The sequence below is a fragment of the Dromaius novaehollandiae genome, chromosome 16 (assembly GCF_036370855.1).
Source record: "Dromaius novaehollandiae isolate bDroNov1 chromosome 16, bDroNov1.hap1, whole genome shotgun sequence".
NCBI classification, from domain to species: Eukaryota; Metazoa; Chordata; class Aves; order Casuariiformes; family Dromaiidae; genus Dromaius; species Dromaius novaehollandiae.
In genome coordinates, this window is record NC_088113.1 from 20,538,660 (window position 1) to 20,553,843 (window position 15,184).

The window sequence follows — 15,184 nt, forward strand, 5'->3', positions numbered from 1 at the left end:
ACATTCACGTGCGGGGCCGGCACGGGGCACGGGGGGGGGGGGGCCCCCTCAAAGCGCTCGCGGCGCCGGCCCCTGCTGAGCAATCTTTGCTGTCTTTGCTTTTAAAAAAAGGCATTTTTCAGTCCTTACCAGAAAAAAAAATAAATTAACATAGTGCAAAGCAAAAGAGTGACAGGTCCCGACCATAAGGCTTCATCCCGGCTGACACCCCCCCCCCCCCCCCCCCCCCCGGGGGTGGCTCACGCTTGCGGAGCTGCGGGTGAGGTATATGCACCGGCCGTCGGGGCCCTGGCGTCCTCGTGGGAACCTCTGGAGCGGGGCAAGGCCGGTGCCGCGGGGTCTGGGAGCCGCGGGGGGGGACAGCGGGGGGACCCCCCCCCTCCTGCCGGCCTGTCGAGCAGCCTTTTATCCCAGCAGCTCTCCTCCGACCTGCAGCCCGAATCGGCTCCGTGGCTGCGCAAACCGTGTCCGGGACGAGGCAACGCCGCCCGCGCCGGCCCCGTCGCCCCGCTCCTCTCCTCCGCGGGACAGGCAGGGACAACCAAAACGAAAGCGAGTGCAATGACCCGCGTGTCCCCCCTGGGCGGGTGGCATCGCCGTGGCCTCCCCCAGCAGCATCCCCGGGAGAGGGGCGGCAGCACGGCCAGGCACCGCGCCCGCCGTCGCCTTCGCGCCGTGTCCCCTCGCCGCCCGTCTGCCAGGAACGGGCCTTTCTGGTCTGCAGGACGCCCTGGAAGCAGCAGCAAGGCGTCCCGGCGTCCCACCGCCCTCGCCCTGCCGGCCCCGGGGCCTGCGGAGGCGGCGGGAGCAGCCGGGGGCTGTGCAGTCGGCGGTCGGGGCGGCGGGCGCGCGAGCGAGGGGGCAGCGCGGGGCCGTCAGAGCTGGGCGCCGCCCCCGCCGCCCGGGTGGCCGACGCCGACGGAGCGGCAGCTGATCTTGCGGATGGAGTGCAGGGCCACGGTGCAGCAGCCCCGCAGCAGCGAGCTGATGTTGTAGATGGGCTGGCCCTGCCTCCGCTGCGAGCGGCACAGCCAGGCCACCGTGGGCACCGCCGGCACCACCACCGCCAGCAGATCCACGAGGAAGTGGCGGCTCCAGTAGCTCTTGGCGGGCACGGCGTCGCGGCTCGCCTCCGCCGCCTCCTCCTCCCCGGCGCACGTGATGGCCACGGAGGGGCTGCCGCCGCGGGGCTGCTGCACGGCGGGGTTGTGGGGCGCCGGCCCCGGGCTGTCCTGCTCGCCGGCCCCCGCCTCGGCCCCCGCTCCCGCTCCCGCCGGCACCGCCGCGGCGGCGCTGGCGTCGGGGGCCACCAGGTCCACGGCCCCGGGGAAGTTTGGCGGCTCCGAGCCGGGCGGCAGGTCTTCCATTTCCGACACCCACGCCGAGGTGGGGCTGCCCAGGCTGCAAGCCTGGGACTTCATCACCTTCTCCAGGATGGCGTCCAGGTCGGGCTGGCAGTGCACGAAGTCCGTCTGGATGGCCCGCTCCTGCAGGCAGCTGGCCTGCACGCCGGCCTCCACGCCGGGCCGCGAGCCCAGCAGCTTCTCGTAGGTGGAGCTGGCGGGCAGCCGGGCGGGGGGCTCGCGCGGCGCGGCCCCCTCGGCGCGGGGCTCCGGCCAGTCCGTGCGGCTCGGCGCCTCGTCCGCGTTGGCGAAGCCGCTGTCGGCCCCCTCGTCCGCCGAGATGGTCTGCGAGCCGCCGCCGTTGCGCTCGCCGGCGCCTTGGTCGCTGAGCTTGGTGTAGGTGGAGCTGCGGGTGAGGGAGCGGGCGGGCGAGCCCCCCGCCGACTCGCCGGCCCCCTCCTCCTTGGGCGCCCCGTTCTGCGCCATCTCCATGCTGTGCAGCAGCGTCTCCAGCTTCTTGTTCTGGATGTTGATGTCCACGAAGTACTTCTGGAGCCCCTTGTCCTTCTCCACCAGGTTGTTCTTCACCGTGTCGATGACCTGCTTCAGCTGCTTGATCTCCTTGCGGGCCTCCTTGAGCGCCAGCTGGGCCTCCACGCGGTGACACTCCTCCTCGATCCAGTCCTCCTGCATCCGCGACAGCTGCGTCTTCAGGTCCTCGATCTCGGCGTCCCTGCAAGGGACGGGGCGGGGGGACAGACGGACAGGCGGTCACCGCCTTCCCCCCCCCGCGCACGGCCGCGATGCCGCTGAGGCTGACGCAGGGCTAACTAATCGCTCCTATTTTCTAGCCACCGCCACGATCAGCCGTGCAAACGCCCGCGGCTGGGACCCAGGGCCAGACCCGGAGGCTCGGGGGCTCCTTCCAGCCCCTTCCCCGGGAGGGGGGCAAGGGGGGGTCTGCAGTGCCACGGCCGCGCGGGCAGGGACAGGCACCCGGGGCCGGCGCGGCAGCTGGCACGGCAGCGCGGACGTGCCTAAGCGCCCGTGGGGAGCAGATGGAGATTAGCCACTGCGACGCTGACGTTCGGGAAAACCGTGGGAGAGAACAACCGGCAAAGGGAAGGGAAGAGCGCCTCCGGTGCGATCCGCGGGCTCTGCCACTCCAGCCGGCTCCCCGGAGTCAGACGTGATGGAAAGGCACGGAGAGGGACACAGGCACAGCGCCTCTCCCACCCTACGACACTCCCTGCCTCGGGGCATCCCTGGCAGCCGCAAACCCACGGACACAACATTGCTACGGGAAACGGGAGCATCCAGAGGGCAGAGCCCGTCCTGTGAAGCGCAGGGGACAGGAACCGTCGCCCTGCGGGCGCAGGCAGCGGTGGCTGGTGCTGGGAGACCCTTCCAGGGCTGACGGCTGCCCCGGGTGCTCTGCCCGCCTTTGGTGGCTCCTACACGTCTGGGGGGGGGGGGCCGAGCCCGCGGGGACTGTCCCCCGCTTTTCCAATACCTGCCCCATTGCTCACCTGTCCTGGAGCCGCTCCTGCGTGTCCTTCAGCCGAGCTTTCAGGTGCCTAATGCAGACCTCCTTCTGCTGCAGCGGCGTGAGGTACTGCTCCGGCGTCGGGGGCTTGATCCCGTGGTTGTCGCTGCACAGGTTGTATTTGGCGGGGCGCCTGGGGAGACACGGCGGTCACCACCCGCCCGCCCCGGCCGCGGGACGCCAGCAGCCCCGGCGAGCTCCTGGCAGCCGCGCCGCAGGGGCCGGACACGGCGGGGAGGAGCGAAAACTGGAGGGGGCAAATCCCCCAAGGGTGACATCTCCCCTCGGAGCATCCCAGAGGGGAAGGATGGAGCCTTTCCTGCAAGAGACGCTGCCCTGGGCGCCTGTGCCCAGGCAGAGCGGGGTGCCGGGGGTCCCATGGCCCCGCAGCTCACGGGAACAGGAGGCCCCTCGATGCCAGGGCCGCAGGGACTCAGATCCCTTCTCCCTGCAAAGCAGGAGGACAAACGTGGCCACGGGCTCGGCCCGGCCGGCGGTGGCCCTGCTGCTGCTCTGGTGGCCGGCGATGCTCAGGAAGCTGCCGCGGCGGCAGTGCTTTGCCCCCGAGCGCCGGGGCCCGGCTGGCTCCGTTAACAGACGCCTAACGAGGAGAGGAAGGGCTGCCGTGGCCCAGGAGAGGGGCCCTTCCGCCCACCTGGGCCCTTCCTGCACCATTGCAAGACTGGATAAGATCGATGCCCCTGGCCCGACGCCCAGGGCAGCGCGACAAGCCCAGGGTGCCCAGGGACGGGAGACAGAGCTGCTCCGGGCTGGCGAGGGAGCAGGGCAAGGCAGCAGAGCTGCGGGCAGCCCGAAACCCTGCGCGCCACGGCAGCGTGGCCCAAAGCCCCCCGTGCATCGCGGCAGGGCACCCCTAAACCCTGAGCAGCGTAGCAGGACGGCACAAACCTCCTGTGCATCATGGCAGGGTGCCCCAAAACCCCCGTGCTCTGAGGCAGGGTGCCCCAAAACCCCCGAGCTCTGAGGCAGGGTGCCCCCAAACCCCCGTGCACCTTGGCTGGGCAGCCCCAAGCCCCGTGCATTGCAGCAGGGTGGCCCAAGCCCCCCGTGCACACGAGCTGCGCGTCAGGAGCAGCCGGGCAGGACCGCGGCCTCGGGAGCAGCCGGGCAGGACCGCGGCCTCGTGCCGCCCGTGGGCAGCGGGGGGGCTGCCCGGTCCCCACGCCAGCGCGACGGGCTCCCTTCGCTGGGTTCCCCCTGGGGCCAACAGCTCCTGCCAGGCCGCGTCACCTCCGGGAGCTGGAGCATGGTGCAGGGCCAGGCGGGAGCGGGCCCGGCCGGGGGACAAGCCTGGCTTCCCAGGGCGACGTGCCAGCAGCCCGGAGCTCGGTGCCGCGTCGCGTTCCTGCACCGAGCGCGTGTGCAGCCCCCCCGCCGCCAAGCCGAGCTGCCGCCGGCTCCCGCCGTACGCCCTCGACAGCACACAGGCATGAAACCAACGCCAAGCTCTTTCCCATAGCGCGCTCATCCCGCGGGATGCGGGAGCGCTCCAAGGGGGGGGCCACGGCGGCGGGAGGGACCACGTGCAGCGCGCATGCCACGGCCACGGGAGCGACAGCAGGGACGGGGACGGGGACGGGCTCGGGGAGCAGATCCCGGAGCGGGGGAAAGACAGGACGAGGGCGGCAGAGGGGGTTGGAGATCGCGGGGGTCTCTGCAAGACGCGCCGGCAGCCCCGTGGGCGCCGGCCCCCAGCCCAGCGCGCAGCCTCGCTCCGCCTGCCCCTGCGCTCCGCTGCGGCCCCCCGCAGCCCCCCGGTTACCTTGGGGTGGGGCTGCTGTCGCTGCCCTTGCAGGAGCCCGAATTGCTGCTGCTGCTCAGCGAGGAGGTGCCGTAGGTGTCCCGCCCGGGGGGCGAGGGGCGCCTGGAGGCAGGGAGAAGAGGCTGCGTCTCAGGCCCGGGGGCGGAGGGCGCCGAAGACTTAAAGAAGGCGGCAAAGCCACTCCGTCCATAAACCCCGCGACTGCCAACCACCACGCCGGGAACGCACAAGACAAAAGGACAAAACAAACAGCAGGCATCAAAATGGCACGGGCACGGCGGTCTCGGGGGTGCAAAGGCAGGGCCAGGGATGCTCCCGCGCCCCGGCACGCGGATGTGGCCCCCCCCCGCGCCTCGAGCTGCCCCGCGGCGCTCGCTCCTACCCCGGGCAAGCCACGGCGACGGCTGCAGCCGGCGTCTAAATAACCGCAGCCCGAGCGATATAGGGAGGGGAATAAATGCCTTTTTTTTTTTCCCTCCAGGCTCCTCAGTTTATCAGTACAGCTCCAGGAGGGTTATTTGAGGGCTAGCATCCTCCCCAGCCTCGCTGCCCCCCCCCCCAGCACCGGGGCCGGGAACGGGGGTCTCCATCGACACCTGCCTTTGGCCGAGAGCAGCCGATCCCAGCTCCAGCTTCTGCAGCGGGGACACATGGAAGGGGCCGGGGGGGGCCGGGGGGGGGTGCGTGGCCGGGAGGGTGCATGCGGAGCGGCACGAGCACCGTGCAGCGGCCGGGCGGGATGCACCGGGCTCCGGCTGCGCGCACCGGCCTCCGCGCCGTGCTCTGCTCACGCCGGGAAGCGGCTGCTCGCGGCGGCAGGGCTCCGGGCGAGGGCTGCGCCGGGGGAAGGGGATGCTCCCAGCCCCGGCTGCTAACGGGGAGAAGCGCGGTGCTGGCTCCGGTACTCGCTCGGCAAAAGCATATTCACCTTCGGGATCCGGTGGAAGAACGTCTGCTCCCCGGCAGCGACATGGCAGCGGTGAGCAGGTCCTGGCCGTGGGGGTAACTCCAGCTGCGGGTGAAAAGTAACAGAGAAAGGAGATTAAAGACAGGGAAAAACCCAGAGCGAGAATGGGAACGGCGCGAAGCGCGGCTGGAGATTAGTCCTGGGATCCATTCAGACCCTGGGACACAGGCTGCCGTTCTGGGGACACGGGGACGGCACCCCCCGCACGCCCATGCACCGCTCCTGCCCGGCGCGCCGGCTCTGCAGCACCCAGCTCCGACACGCCGGCGGCAACGCGCCTGCGGCTCCTGCGCCCGTGGTCCCGCTGCCTCGGCACCCGGCTGCGCCGCGGGCACCCCGAGCCCAGGCCGAGGGCTTTCCTGATTTTTGATGCAAACCAGAAACGCAGCAGTTATCTGCACACGCTGCTGCCCATCCTCCCTCCGGGCGGGCGATGCCCCGGGGCTGCAGCGTGGTGCATCCTGCCCGCAGCGGCCGTCGGGGCAGAAGCGGGATGGGACCACGGGGCCCCGACGCCCAGCTCTGGACCTCACCGGGTCTCTGCCCCGCCGGGGACCTGGGCACCTCGCTGTGCTCGCCTCGGGCCGCCCTGTGCTCCTGCATTTTATTAATTAAGTCACAATCACCCATTTGCCAGTGAAATTAGGTAATCAAAGACAGGTCCATGCACGACGCTGCAGGAGCAGCCGATCTCCTAAGAAACCCAGACCTTGTTTTCCTCTAAATAACTAGGCCAGATCCAGGGACCCGCAAGCGGCGGGAGCTGCTCAGGCACTAGCTCAGGCCCCACGTGAGGACGCAAAGTGCTGCAGAGCCGGAGGAAACCCGCAGCGAAGCGCATCCGTTGTGCCGAGCAGTGCCCGAGCGATGCCCCCGCGCCTGGCCGCGTGCAGGGTGCCGGGGGGGGGGGGGGAGCCCGGCACCCACGCAGGGCCCCCCCTTCCCGGCAGCCCCGAGCCCATCCGGGGTGCCGGTGTTTGTCCCAGATTTTGGCTGCTTCAGCTGGGAGCAGCTCAGGACCTGCCAGCTGATAATTGACGGGCAATTGGAAACGCTAAGTGCTGCCTGGGCTGCGGTCCAGGAGGAGAAAAGCAGAATAAAAGCAGGAAGGGGGGGGGCAAGGAAAGGATGTCGGAGCCCTTTGAGGGGGGCCCTTTACGTGGCCTTTCGTGCTGCACTCCCGGTTTCAAGCTTGAGGCCAGCGCAGAGCCCTCCTTGCCCCGGGATTCGCAGCTCCCTGATCCCCGAAATGCAGCACCGCAGAGCTCAGCAGCCCGGGGGGCCTGGGGGCAGGACATCGGGGGGGTCTGGGGCTCCTGCTGCTCCCCCCTGGGATGCAAATGCCAGGGAGGAACCGGGCAGGGGCAGCCGCGGCCCGAGGCCGGGAAGCCGTTTGGCCCTGGCTGCCGGGTGAAAGCCGCAGGATCGATGGTAGCGTGCGAGGCGGCGGCTGTGCTAATGCAGCACCATGAATCAGCATCTGGTGCGGGAGAGCCGCGCTGCCGGCGAGCCGCCCTCCCGCCGGCCATGCCGCGCTGCAGGGCCGTGCACGGCGGCGGGGACGGGCTGCTCCTCGCTTCTAACGGGCGATCTGCCGCCACAGAGGTTATCCCAGCTCCCTTGCGCAGTCCCAAGCACAAGGCCCTGGCCGCGCAGCCGAGCAGCCCCAGGGCTGCCGCTGCCCCGGTTACCGCACGTCCCTTTGCTGAGGAGGATGCTCTGCTCGGGAAGGAGCCCTCGGTGCCGGCGCGGGTTAATGCAGCACCGAGCAAACGCCAGAACGGGGCTCAGCACCGTGCCGGGGCGCCCGCTCGCGTCCCCCCGATGCCTTCCGCCAGCACCCGCGTCCCGGCTCGGCTTGCTCCGTCCCTCCCCTTGCTCCGCGCTCGCGGGGGTTTGGCAGCCCGGCTGCAAGCGCCGAGGTGCCGGCAGCCCCGCAGCTGCCCCATCCCAAGCAACGCGCCCGCCGCACGTCCCCTCCTGCACGCGCTTCCCCCAGCACTGTCCTAACAAGCAGCCTTGATTTTAATCGCTAGTAATAGATCGTCACTATCTTCGTTCTCGAGGAATCAATCGGCTATGTCGACCTCCCCCAAAGCCTCACCGTGCCGAAGGGCTGCCAAGGAGCGTCATGTCAGACAGACGTAGCACCACAGCTAAAAATACGCGTGCCCACATGTTACACAGCTACTCCAGACTCTGCATCGAAAGGCGAAGGTAATTACCTATTTGCACTCAGAATTGCCATTATCATGGGAATCAGGTACGTATTTATAGCAAAAGGGAGCCTTGCCATGAACGCGCGAGGAAATCCAAGATTATCTTATCACATTTGAAATGCAGCAAAGGAACAAGCAGCAGAGACGTCTCCTTTCCATATGCTCAGCCTCAAACCTCCGTCATGGGCTGCGGGCAGAGCCTTTCCCGCAGATTTACAGGAAGGCAAAATCCCGGGGCGCTCTTTGCTGAAGACACCGTGCATGTGCTTAGGGTGGACAGTCGCTACCGAGCTGGGCATTTCGGGTGTCCCCTCCGTTTGCCCTCAGGCCGCCCGTTTTCCAGTGTCCAGCACGGCGGCGGTGGTCGTGCCGGGCTCCTGCCGGTGCAGCGCTGGGGGGGTCCAGCCACCCTCCCGGGGGGCCCCGGGCTCGCTCGGCCCCCGGCCCGGGCTGCTCCTTGCCGAAAGGCCTCGCGCGGCTGGTGGCGGCTTGGACGGACGCTTCCCCACCGCTATCGTGGCAAACGACCCAAGCACAGCGGGTCTGGCTTGCTGCTGCGGCCGCTCGTCTGTCAGGCACCGGGAGAAATGCACGGAGAGGAAATGGAAAGTACTCAAAGACAAATAACCGAGTCCCCAAGCGCTCCGTGTGCTGCCCAGCGAGAAACGCAACGGCAGCCGCGAGCTGCTGCAGGGGAGGGCCAAGAAACAGAGAGCAATCGAGAGCAGGTCCGTAAAATGCAGAACATCTGGTAGATGAGGCTGCAGGGAAGACGCAGAGCAAAGCTGCAAGGACAGACAGAAAAGCAGAAATGCCACAGAAACGGCTGGGTGGGAAGCGCAGTGCAGGACCACAGCGCCGGGAGCCAAAGCCTGGCAGCCCTCAAGTCAATGGAAGCTCTGCTCCGCGATGGAGACACGGCTGAAACTTTTGCACCTCGACTGCGGGAGTTTTGCAGCTGCAGCTTGCTGGAAAAGCAGCCGTGGCCACTGCGGGACTCGCGCCGTCGGCTCAGCTCTTCCCGGCTGCCCGGCGAGGCAATTCCTCGCTATCGAACCGGCTGCTCCAGGTCCTGGAGCACCGACACGAGCCCCCGTGACTGAGCTCCCGCGGACGGGGGGCTTCGGCCGCTTCTGGCTGCGGGATTTGTCCGTCGCTCCTCAAGCCTGTGCAGCACCGACGTGCAGAGTCTGCAGCTCGGCAGACCGCAGCCGCGCAGCACCGAACGAAGCGAAAATGCCACCCGGCATCCGAAGGTGGCTGGTGCATCTGAACCCGTCAAAGCCGGCACCTCCCTGTCAGGCTGGCTTAGTTCTCGTCTGCAAGTCGGAGCTCGTGGTGTCCTGACTGGGATCCAGCGAGGAGAACCGACTTCCTCCGCCTCTTTTCAATCTTTTCTGCAGAAGGCATCCGAGGAACATCTTGCAGGACGCAGAAAAAGCACGGGAGAAGCCCATCTGATGCCTACAGACCCAACGGCAAGATGCCTCCTCCAGGCACCGGCTCACGGGACCTGCCCAGCCCCGGGGCTGCAGCGCGGGGAGCTGCCGCGGGGGCAGCAAGCTGCGCTCGGTCGGCAGCACAGGCCCGGCTTGAGTGACGTGTCGGGACAGCACGGGGCTGTGAAAGAAGGGATCATTCGGAGACCTGACGGGCAGCTTTTTTCCAGCCAACAAGAGGAAATAGTGCTTATTCCGCGCAACAGAATTCGCCTGGGGAATTGGCTGCTAAATAAAAGCGGTCCTTTATAAGGAAGCATCCAGAGCTGCAGCGTGAGACGCCAATAACACACGTTAGGATGCAGCATTAACCGGGCGTGAGACGATCCCTGGCCACTCGGAGTTAGACCCCTTCCTCCAAAGGACCCTCGGTCAGAGCCTGCCGCGAGCTCCGTGAAGCCTCCGGCGCTTCCTCGGCTCCTTCCGCCGCGGGTTTCTGCTGGCGCCGGCTCCCGGGTTCCCTGCCGCGAGCTCCGAGACCTCTCACGGCACTTTTGCACTGTTTTAGCAGGACCTGCTGCTGCTGCCGTGCTCCAAGCTGCACCGCCAGCTCGTCCCAGCCCTGGCGGGTCCGTGCCGAGGACGCGCAGGAGCAGGCGGGCTCGCTGCAGAGCCGTCCTCCGCGTGGATTTCCTCATTTTCCCATTCACTGCTTCTTTTGTGGGGACTCCGCGTAACCCGTCGCCCTTTCCCGAATCCCGGCGGACGGTGCCGGGCGCTGCGTCCGCCTCCCCTATTGTTGGCGCTGGGTAAAACCGCTGAGTTTGCGGCGACCGAAGCGGGACAGGAGCCGGGCGCCGGGGTGGCAGCCCCAGCTCGGCACGGCTCCCGCTCGCCCTCCCCGCTGTTTTTCCTACCGAATCCAGACAGTTGTTGTGTTTTCCCGAACACGGTGCTAACAGGCTACCTCTGCAGCGCGTCACCCACGTGAGCCCTAAATAGAGCTGAAAAACGGCCTTAGACGGGGCCAGAGCCGAATATAGCTGACAAACGGCGCCGGACCGTCGGTGTAGGAGGTGCTGACTCAGGCCGTAACGCGGCCGAGGGCCACGTTCGGGGCGGGAGGCGTCCGGACAGCTTTCCAAATCTGGTCTAAAACCACAGAGAACAGCGAGGCCACGCAGGTCCGGGACAGAGCAGCATATTCCAGAAAACAGCAGTGATACCAGAATTGGCTTGTGTTTAGGAAAAGGAGCAGGATGCGTTTGGGCAGCTGCGGAAAGAAGCAACATCTGGCAATTGATGCTGCTGCGGCATCAGGGAGGGAGCCCTTGCTGCACCTTGCTGCACCTTGCTGCACCTTGCTGCACCTTGCTCGGCCCCGGCGTCCCGAGGGCACCGTCCACGCCGGCGCTGCCAACGCTCTGCTCAGGAGGCTTCGACAGGGCGAAACCGTGGAGCGAAGCAGATCCCTGGGCCTCCAGCTTCTCACGGCACCGAACACAGGGAGGAAAGAAGAGCAACCGCCCGGCGCTTGCCGGGAGCTCAGCCGGTGCCCGGGGACGCCCCAGACCACTTCCCCCGGGGTTAGGGGCCTCCCTGCTCCTGCCCGGCGGTTTCCGGGGAGGGGTGAGACCTCCGCCCCGTCCCAAGGACACGAGCGCAGCCCAAGAGCCGGCAGACCGTCACCCGCGCGCCGGACAGCAACGGATGCTCTCGTTTGTGTCAGAGCAGAGCGCTCTGGGCCAGAGCAGACACAAAACGCGCGGGGTGTTTATGCAACAGCACCAGAAAATCAATTTTGCTAAGCGTTGTGACAACACACATAATGAAATACTGCAGTAATTTCTAGCATTGTCGTCTGCCATAAGATGCCAAGTTTACGCTCAGAGATGACAGGAAAACAGAGACCGCGAGAAGGACGGGGTGGTGCAGCTCCGTTGCCAGCTGGCCTGGCTCCAGGGCGGGGGGGAGGCACCTCGTCCCCCTCCCATGGGACGGGGGAACCCGGCTGCACGGCCCCAAGCATGCGGCGAGACCCCCCCATCCCCCCCGGAGCAGGACGGCTGAGGCCACCGCCTTTCCCAGGCCCTCGAAGGCCGCTTCGCTGCAGACTCGGCAGGGCCGCGGCGGCATCTGTGCAGCACGTGGCCCCGCGCGGCCCGCGCTAAAGGCTCCCAGCTCGACCGAACAGCCTGTTTTCTTGCTGGGGCCTCTCCGGAGGGGGAGGTACGCAGGGAAAAGAGCTTCGGGACAAATCCTTTAGCAGCAGCGATTATAAGAAGGGCGGGAGCAGGACAGAGCTCTCAGCCCCGGGTGAGGCCGGCGAGGCTGCCTGTTGGAGGACGCGCGTGGAAGCGCTCTGCGGGGAGGCTGCGCTGCTTGGGAGCAGGCTCGGGACCGGCAAGCAGGGAGCAGACACAGCTCCCTCGGAATACGAGGGCAGAAACAGGGAAGGAAAATTCACCTTCCAGCAGAGCAGCTGCTCCTCCCCGCCGCGCGCACGCAGCCTCGGCGGCGGTGGAAGTAGGTCTCTCTCAACCACAACCCACCTTGAATCCCGGCCGGGAAAGACGGTGGTCACGGAGGATTAGTGCTGGGTCTGGCCGCTGCCGCGATGTCCTACTTTGACAACACGCCACATCTCTCCCCCAGCCTGCGGCAGAGCTTTCGGCTGCCCGGGCGCGAGCACGGACGTTGCCCCCCTCTGAGCCCGAGACAGGGAGAACCTCACAGAGCAGCGACACTTCCGAGGCCCCAAAACCACTATTTTTACCTCTAGCACAAAGTCATGACACACCACACGCATCACCAAGAGCGGGTGGGAACGCGGGTATTTTACAGGCATCGCAAAGGCACAGCGGCGGGTTTCTGTGTGACAACCAGCCAGCACTGACCTTGCGGGAGAAGAAAAAAGGCGCACACGGCTCATCAATCAGCGCATGTATTTTTTGTGTCCCCTCGGAGATGGAGCTTTAAGCTATTAAATAATGAAACCTCAGTTGCACAGCGGCTACGGCTCCCGCAACGCCCCACGGTGCGGGCAGGCACATCTGGATGCCGTGTGAGCAGATGCAGATCTGACGGGTACGGTGAGGGGCTGGTGTGCGCGATGGGGGTCTGGGGCACCTGATGGGGGTCTGGGGTATGCAGGGAGGGTCTGGTGTGTGCAATGGGGGTCGGGGGCACCTGATGGGGGCCTGGGGTATGCAGGGAGGGTCTGGAGCACGTGATGGGGGTCTGGGGCATGCAGTGAGGGTGTGGGGCACGTGATGGGGGCCTGGGGCACATGATGGGGGCCTGGGGTATGCAGGGAGGGTCTGGTGTGCACGATGGGGGTCTGGGGCACGTGATGGGGGTCTGGGGCATGCAGTGAAGGTCTGGGGCACATGATGGGGGTCTGGGGCACATGATGGGGGTCTGGGGCATGTTGCAGCAGGCCGATGCATGCCATGGGGGACTGGTGCACGCATTGCAGGTGCAGGGCACGTGATGTGGGTCCAGGGCGTGCAAGGTGGGTCCAGGGCGCGTGATGTGGGTCCGGGGCGCGCGAGGCGGGTCCGGCACCCCGGGCGTGGCGAGGGCGACGCGCACCCAGCGCACGCCGTGCGGGTCCGGCACACGCAGCACGGCCCGGGCGCCCGCGACGCGGATCCGGTACCCGGGTGCAGCATCCCCCCCCCGCCCCGGTCCCGCCCGCCCCCCGCGGGGGCTGCTCTCCCGGGGGGGGGGGGGGGATGAGTCAGCGCGGCCCCCCCCCGCGCCCTGCTCACCTGCGCGGGGCCCCGCGGGCGTCCGGGGGGGCGGCGGCGCCGGGCGGCGGCCTCAGCGACCTGCCGGGGAAGGGAGAGAGCGCGGCGGTGAGCGCGGGCTGCGCGCAGCGGGGCGCAACCCCCGCGCCCCCCCCGCCGCCGCCGCCCCCCGCACCTGCGCCGGCCTCCATGGGGCTGCGGGCGGCGCGGCTCCGCGCAGCGCTGCGCTGCGGGCAGGGATGGAGGGAGGGCGGGAGGGAGGGATGGAGGGAGGATGCAGGAGGGCGGGCGGCAGGGAGGGATGGAGGGAGGATGCAGGAGGGCGGGCGGCAGGGAGGGATGAGCCGGCAGCTGCGTGATTTGCAGCGCTCGCTGCGCTCTTAAAGCGACGGCGCTGCCCCACGGTTTCCATGGCAACTGCCCCGGCCGGGGCGCAGCGGCCGCGGGCGCGGAGGGCGCGGGGGGGTCGGGGGGGCGCGGCGCCTCCTGCATTCTGCACGTGCATCGAGTAAAAATATATATTTATATATATTTCTTATATATATATCTATTTGTATTTATATATATATATTTATATTTATATCTTTATATATATTTTATATATTTATATTTATATATATTTTTATATATTTATATCTTTATATATATATTTATATATTTATATTTATATATATATTTATATATATTTATATTTATATTGAAACTCTTGGCCTCGTCAGAGCCCCGCTGGGATGCCGGCGGTCAGGCAGACAGCAGAAAGCCCCGCCGGCCTCCGGGCTGGAAGGGAGCTGGCTGGCGAGCGGCAGCAAACATCCAGGGCAGGGCTGCTCAGAGTTTCCCCGGACCCCCCGCGTGACTCACGGGGGCTGCTCGGCAAGAAGCAGCGTTTGGCCCTATTTCTGCCCTGGTCGCTGTGGCCGAGAGGAGTCCCGGCTGCTGCAGACAGACACCCCTCGTCGCTGGGAGAGCTGCAAGATGCTGTACGTACACGCGTACCAATGTCACATTTGTACGTACAGCAGCTAACATACCTGCATTTACATATAAGCCTTCAGAAGGAAGGTGTGTTCACGTGTTGGCAAGGTCAGAACAGAACTTGCTCATACGCTGGATCTGGATCAGACTCCGGCATCTGAGCAGCCTTGATCTAGATTAAGAAACAAAACCCACATCTAAATATACGCAGCAAGTCTGCAGATTTAGCTGATAATAGGAGCGTTATGATTCCTCTGCCTTTGCAAACTATTTATACAAGCCCAGACAGTTATTCCAGAGCTCTGACAGCGCCGTTCCGTAAACACGGTCTCCTCTTCCTTCCATATACTTTCCTGCAAGATTTTTCACCTCGTTTCTTCCAACACACAGATCTTTTTCAACGAATACAGATCCTGCCAATTTGTCTCTTATTTCTTCCAGTTTGCCTCCTGTTTTCCTCCTGCCCCCTTTTGTTTCTGTATTTTCTGGTGAATGAGGTGCATATCCTTTATCCCTGAAAAGCAAATTGGTTGGTTATCACATCTGCTAGCCCTGGTCCTCCCCGAGCCATTGTGGCACCGGCAGATGTGGCATTCCGTCTGTGAGATGCACATTAACTTCAGATACCGCGTGGGGGAGAAAAATGGTGTGTTCTTCTCTCCCTGTCTTGCCTCTTGTTTTGCTTCCTTCCCAGTCTCTTATGCAGTAATTTTTCTCTGTTCATATCACACACAGGCTGCCCCAGGCCTAGGTTTCCCATCTCCAACGTTCCCCCACCAGTTCCCCCTCCTCGTAGCATTTGGATGTAGAGGAGTAAAGGAATTACCACAGACTTTTACAGATACAGGAGAAATTGTTATTTTTCCCAATTTTTAAAAACAGCGCAAAGGACACTTCAGAAATAAGGAATGAGAGAGTCGATAACCATTCTTTTAAGTGAGCTTGCGCTGAAGGGAACTTTAGGGGAAGGGCTGAAAAACTCACTGTTTTACAAAGTCATAATATTCCCAGATTCTCAAAATCTTTGAACTGACTTCTCATAATTTTGTATTTTAGTACACAGCTCAGTTTCCCATACTGTGGTATCAATGCGCCCTTTCTGATTCATACAGGAGAGCCGGGACTGCTCCAGAGCCGCACCGTGCTTTGGCGGTTAGGTC

General features: G+C 65.3%; 1 protein-coding gene across 2 annotated transcripts; it reads right to left on the bottom strand.

The window, feature by feature from the left end:
• Positions 1-37: 37 nt before the first annotated feature.
• Positions 38-13,129, bottom strand: SNPH (syntaphilin). Of its 2 annotated transcripts, none has more exons than XM_064521678.1 (5): positions 13,071-13,129; positions 5,601-5,684; positions 4,673-4,774; positions 2,873-3,022; positions 38-2,076 (listed from the first exon to the last, which is right to left on the bottom strand). In XM_064521678.1, exons 2-5 carry the CDS (start codon positions 5,642-5,644, stop codon positions 876-878), a joined length of 1,497 nt encoding a protein of 498 aa, XP_064377748.1. In that variant the 5' UTR covers positions 5,645-5,684; positions 13,071-13,129; the 3' UTR covers positions 38-875. The 2 variants fall into 2 exon arrangements, with proteins under 2 accessions (XP_064377748.1, XP_064377747.1); XM_064521677.1 differs by having other exon boundaries at positions 4,673-4,873.
• Between the last annotated feature and the right edge of the window lie 2,055 nt (positions 13,130-15,184).

Excerpts from the sequence above, each read along its gene's own strand:
- SNPH (XM_064521677.1), bottom strand. The coding sequence starts at position 5,644 with ATGTCGCTGCCGGGGAGCAGACGTTCTTCCACCGGATCCCGAAG. Across the intron at positions 4,874-5,600 it reads TCTTCCACCGGATCCCGAAG|TCGCGGGGTTTATGGACGGA; the intron begins GTGAATATGCTT and ends GGTGGTTGGCAG. Across the intron at positions 2,077-2,872 it reads CAGGAGCGGCTCCAGGACAG|GGACGCCGAGATCGAGGACC; the intron begins GTGAGCAATGGG and ends CGTCCCTTGCAG.